This window comes from Lathyrus oleraceus, chromosome 4 (genome assembly GCF_024323335.1).
Source record: "Lathyrus oleraceus cultivar Zhongwan6 chromosome 4, CAAS_Psat_ZW6_1.0, whole genome shotgun sequence".
Lineage (NCBI taxonomy): Eukaryota > Viridiplantae > Streptophyta > Magnoliopsida > Fabales > Fabaceae > Lathyrus > Lathyrus oleraceus.
In genome coordinates, this window is record NC_066582.1 from 346,936,424 (window position 1) to 346,938,122 (window position 1,699).

Genomic DNA, 1,699 nt, shown 5'->3' on the forward strand with positions numbered 1-1,699 from the left:
GCTGCTATATAGACTAGGTGAATCCATATACAGTGTTGTTTATTATTTAACAAGGACTAAGTGGATCCTTGCGCAATTGCCGTGTTTTTCAATTTGTTTAAGTGTTGATGAAATGATATATGTGATGCCTCAATTTTGTGTGAAATTTGTTTACTCTGATTTTTAATTGAATTTACGACGGGTAGAATTGGGGTGTTACATTAGTGGTACCAGAGCAGGTCAGTTCATCCGACCGTGTTGTTGAGTCTTTTGTTGTTTTACGACCTTGTGTTGTTAATTTGTTGCTAATCCTTGTTTGTGTTGTGAGTAGAAGTGTGAGATGGCCGGAAGAAACGCTGGGAGGAATGATGAGGCTCTTGCTGCAGCTATGCAAGCAATGGCTCAGGCGTTCCAGAACCCACCCAATGCTGACGAGAACGTGGGGTCTCGTAGTCTGGCGACGTTTCAGAGGGGGAACCCGCCTACTTTTCTGGGTAGGTATGATCCTGAAGGAGCCTTGGCTTGGTTGAAGGAGATTGAAAGAATCCTCAGAGTGATGGATTTCACTCTTGTGCAAAAGATCTGTTATGGAACTCATAAGCTGTCAGGTGAAGCCGATGATTGGTGGGTGGACACTCGTCTAAGGTTGGAAACTGCGGGCGAGGAGATTACTTGGGAAGGGTTTCGTAGAGAATTTCTGAGGAAGTATTATCCAGAAGATGTGCGAGGAAAGAAAGAGATTGAATTCCTCGAGTTGAAGCAAGGGAACTTGTCAGTCACGGAGTATGCTGCTAAGTTCACTGAATTGGCTAAGTTTTATCCTCACTATGATGGAGCAATGCCGAATTCTCTAAGTGCATCAAGTTTGAAAATGGATTGCGTCCGAAAATTAAGAAAGTTGTGGGATATCAAAAGATTCGCGTCTTTGTGGATCTGATTGATAGTTGTAGAATCTTTGAAGAGGACAACAATGCACACTATAAGATCTTGTCTGAGAAGAGAGGAAGGGGCCAACACATCCGTGGTAAGCCATATGAAACTCCGGTTGGAAAAGGGAAACAGAAAGTGATTCCGGGTCGAAGAACAAGTGGGGGAGATGCTCCTGCTAATGTTATCTGTTTCAAGTGTGGAAAGCCGGGTCACAAGAGTAATGTGTGTAGGCTTGGTGAAACGAGATGTTTCCGTTGTGGTATGCCGGGACATGCGGCTCGTGATTGTAAGCAGAAGGATGTTGTTTGCTTTAACTGTGGGGAGTCAGGCTGTAATTGCGGACTTGCCGGTGGTGTGCAATTTCCCTGAAGTTTTTCCCGATGAGATTCCTAGTGCACCGCCAGAAAGAGAAGTTGAGTTCACTATTGACCTTGTACCTGGTACTAGACCCATCTCTATGGCGCCGTATAAGATGTCAGCATCAGAGTTGGCTGAACTAAAGTGTCAGCTAGAGGATTTGCTTGAAAGGAAGTTTGTGAGACCTAGTGTATCACCTTGGGGAGCTCCAGTTTTGCTGGTGAAAAAAAAAAGACGGAAGCATGCGACTTTGTATTGATTATAGACAATTGAATAAGGTGACGATTAAGAATAGGTATCCACTCCCAAGGATCGATGACTTGATGGATCGTTTAATGGGTGCTCGTATCTTCAGTAAGATCGATCTAAGGTCGGGCTACCATCAAATTAAGGTGAAAGATAAGGACATTCAGAAAACTGCTTTCAGGACTCG

At 44.0% G+C, this 1,699-nt stretch overlaps 1 protein-coding gene across 1 annotated transcript; it reads left to right on the top strand.

Annotated features, from left to right (window-relative positions):
• Positions 1-319: 319 nt before the first annotated feature.
• Positions 320-916, top strand: LOC127137376 (uncharacterized). The gene has a single exon (XM_051063844.1). The coding sequence runs from the start codon at positions 320-322 to the stop codon at positions 914-916; it is 597 nt and encodes a 198-aa protein (XP_050919801.1).
• The last annotated feature ends 783 nt before the right edge of the window (positions 917-1,699 follow it).